The sequence below is a fragment of the Vicugna pacos genome, chromosome 14 (assembly GCF_048564905.1).
Source record: "Vicugna pacos chromosome 14, VicPac4, whole genome shotgun sequence".
Classification (NCBI taxonomy): Eukaryota; Metazoa; Chordata; class Mammalia; order Artiodactyla; family Camelidae; genus Vicugna; species Vicugna pacos.
Window position 1 is genome coordinate 43,588,905 of NC_133000.1, and position 3,357 is coordinate 43,592,261.

At 43.7% G+C, this 3,357-nt stretch overlaps 1 protein-coding gene across 1 annotated transcript; it reads left to right on the forward strand.

Annotated features, from left to right (window-relative positions):
* The first annotated feature begins 615 nt into the window (after positions 1 to 615).
* Positions 616 to 1,336, forward strand: LOC102533249 (protein unc-119 homolog A-like). The gene is given in 3 exon segments (XM_072937376.1): positions 616 to 679; positions 682 to 1,202; positions 1,205 to 1,336. Coding segments are annotated over 3 exon segments (717 nt in total).
* Positions 1,337 to 3,357: the final 2,021 nt, after the last annotated feature.

The window sequence follows — 3,357 nt, forward strand, 5'->3', positions numbered from 1 at the left end:
TCGTGCACTGTTGGTTTGTAGTTGTAAACTGATTTAAAAAACAGCTTTGGAAAGTAATCTAGAAATAGCTAGTAAAGTTTGAAATTTACATACTCTAGGACTCCACAATTACTGGGTATAAATATGTGAGCTGGCCTTGAGATAAGTTAAGGCCATGGGACCCAAGGCCACAACTACAGAGCATGTTTGTAGTATGCAGTAAATAATTGCTCCACGCATGAGTCAATTATATAAGATTTAGAACAAAGAAAATAGAAGGACGCATGTGCTAGAGATATTCCGTAAGCCTAAAGAGCAAAGAAACTCAGACCGCGCATGTGCTGACAGAAAACAGATAAAAGCAGGACAGGTGCATCATAGGCGCGCACCTCCCTGTGGCAATAAAGTGTTGTTAACCCCATGGTGTCTCCGGCTGAAGTCTGTCTGGTGGTATGGCAACTCCTCATGCATTTTTTTGTTTGGGCTGCTCACTTCCTAGAACCCCATGTCAGCCTCCCTTGGCTGACAAAATACTATAGAAACTTGTATACAAAGAAACTTAGATAAGAATGTCCTTGGGCTCAGCTGGCTCAGGCAGCTGAGGTGGCAGCAGGCAAGCTGTGGCCCCGCGAGGCCATGAAGGTGAAGAAGGGTGGTGGCGGGGCTGGGATGAGGGTGCAGCCCGCTCCAGGGGCCTCAGGCCGAGCATGGACCCCAAGCCGGAGCCACAGGCAGAACCTGAATCCGGGTCCGAGTCGGAGCTGGAGGCAGGCCTGGGGCCCCGGCTGGGGCTGCTGCAGAGGAAACTGCCCACTGGGCCAGAGGACGTGCTGGGGCTGCAGCGGATCACCGGTGACTACCTGTGCTCCCCTGAGGAAAACATCCACAAGACTGACTTCGTCAGGTTCAATATTCGGGACATGGATTCAGGCACTGCCCTTTTCGAAATCAAGAAGCCCCCAGACTCAGAGCGGTTGCCCATCAACCTGTGGGACCTGGACCCCAGTGCTGGGCGCTTTGTCTGCTGCCAGTTCATGCCTGCCTTCTTCTGCCTGAGGCAGGTGGGAGCTACAGTGGGGTTCACAGTGGGAGACAAGCCTGTCAACAACTTCCACATGACTGAGAGGCACTCCTTCTGCAACCAGCTGCTCAAAAGCTTTGACTTCCACTTCGGCTTCTGCATCCCCAGCAGCAAGAACACCTGCGAGCACATCTGCGAATTCCCCCTTCTCTCTCTGAGGAGCTGATCAATGAGATGATCCATCACCCCCATGAAACACAGTCTGACAGCTTCTACTTCATGGATGACCAGCTGGTGATGCACAAAGCAGACTATTCCTACAGTGGGACGCCCTGATCCCAAAACTGCCCCCCAACCCCAGGAGGGTCCTGGGCCCTCCACCATGACCACCTCAACACTCACCTCTCAACCCTAAGTCTTCTGCCTGAGGAATGTTCCAGAAGCCCTGGACCCTGAGTCACTGTTGGGTGGAAGGGTGCCTGGTTTCTCCAGCCCAAGTCCATGCAGCCCATGGGGCCTGGCACATGGCATGGGATGGTACGGGGGCTCTTTGCCTCCATGTCCAGGAAGGCCTCCTGTGAGAGGAGTAGCTAGGAGTTCTCGACAAACTAGCTGGGCCTCTTGGGCCCAAGTTTCAGAATAGTGCCCCTATCCAGGTTTGACTAGGTCAGGGCAGGGACCCATTCCCTGTCCCTGGCTCACCACCAACAGGCCATTTAGAGTCGTAAATTCACAGATGAAGATCCACGTGGGATCTGGCAGTCAAGCTTCCCAAGGGAAGTCTGGGCCCTGGCCCTAGCCCTGGCCTCTACCGTCAGGGGCTGAGATACTGCCTGAGGGGTGGAAGGAACCAACCCAACTGCAGCCTGTGGTAGGGGCTGGACCAGCTGTATATAGTTTTCAATAAACTCTTTCCCCTTTCCTAAAAAAAAAGAAAAAAAAAGAGAAAGAATGTCCTTGGGCACAGGGAAATATATTCAATATTTTGTAGTAGCTTATGGCGAAAAGAATATGAAAATGAATATATGTGTATTCATATATGACTGAAGAATTGTACGGAACACCAGAAATTGACACAATATTGTCAACTGACTATACCTCAACAAAAATAAAAAATAAAAGAATGTTCTTGGGAGCACTGCATTTAGTATCAAAGTGTGGTGATATCCTAAGTATCCACAAACAGAATATAAGCAGATTAACAAATTGTGACATATTTAAACAATGAAATGCAATATGGAAAATGAAAATGAATGACTAATGCTGTATGTATCAATATGATTTAATCTCACAGCTTTTTTTTTGGCAAATTAAAGTTGCAGGAAGATATATACCGTGTAGTACTATTATAGAAAAATGTGTATATTTTGGAGTTTGTGAATATGTGGAAAACGTATAAAAATCTCCATGAAATTTTTAAATGTCAATTTCATAATCAAGATAATTGTCTGAGGAGAAAAGAATGAGAATAGGATTGGGAAAGTTTTCACAGAAAACTTTAATTCTATTGATAGTATTTTATATTTAATCTTTGTATGTGGTATTTGTGGCCTTTACTGCCTCATCTTCTACAATTTTTATATGTCTTAAATACTCAATAGTCTTAATAAAAAATACACAAAATAAGAAAAGACACTATTGAACATCAAGTTGACACAAACTGTTGGCTAGAGGGATGGAGGCTCTGCTGAAATATTCTAGAGTTTTTATTTTAATGACCAAAAGGATATGGGAGAGAAGATCTTGGCACTCAAAGGGCTACACCCTCAAGAAACAATAAAGAATAAATGAGATTAATATTTTCTTTGTACAATAAGGACACAACCAGAGAGCCTCTCTGTTTCAACTTAAGATGTGAATTTTTTTTAAGTTGCCAAGAAACAAATGATTCATTTGTTATGCATTGGTTCCATAGCTAATGTGAAACTGCTCTGAAATGACATCATTCTATGCAGGCAACATTGTGGCTGAGTGCAAAATCCAAAATTATTAGACACTTGAAAAAACAAAAAAGTACTAGTGAAAGTCAACACCATGACAAAAATGCCTTACAAGGTGTTCCAAAAATGATTTCATAGAAATAATGCAAAATACCTGTTAAGAATTACCCCGAATTCAAACAGAAAAGAAAAAAGAGATAAAAAGATGAAAAAGATAAAAATATGGATTAGAAACCCAAAAGAATGCTATATTTAATTGCTGTATCCCCAAGACATAGAACACTGCCTGGCACAAAGGTAGATTTCAATAAATAGTGAAAAAATGAATAAAGGAATGAATTAATCAGCTCATCATCAGTCTTTAATTCAGGGAGGATGTCTGGGCTAGAAATAAAACTGTGGAATTCATTGGAGTAT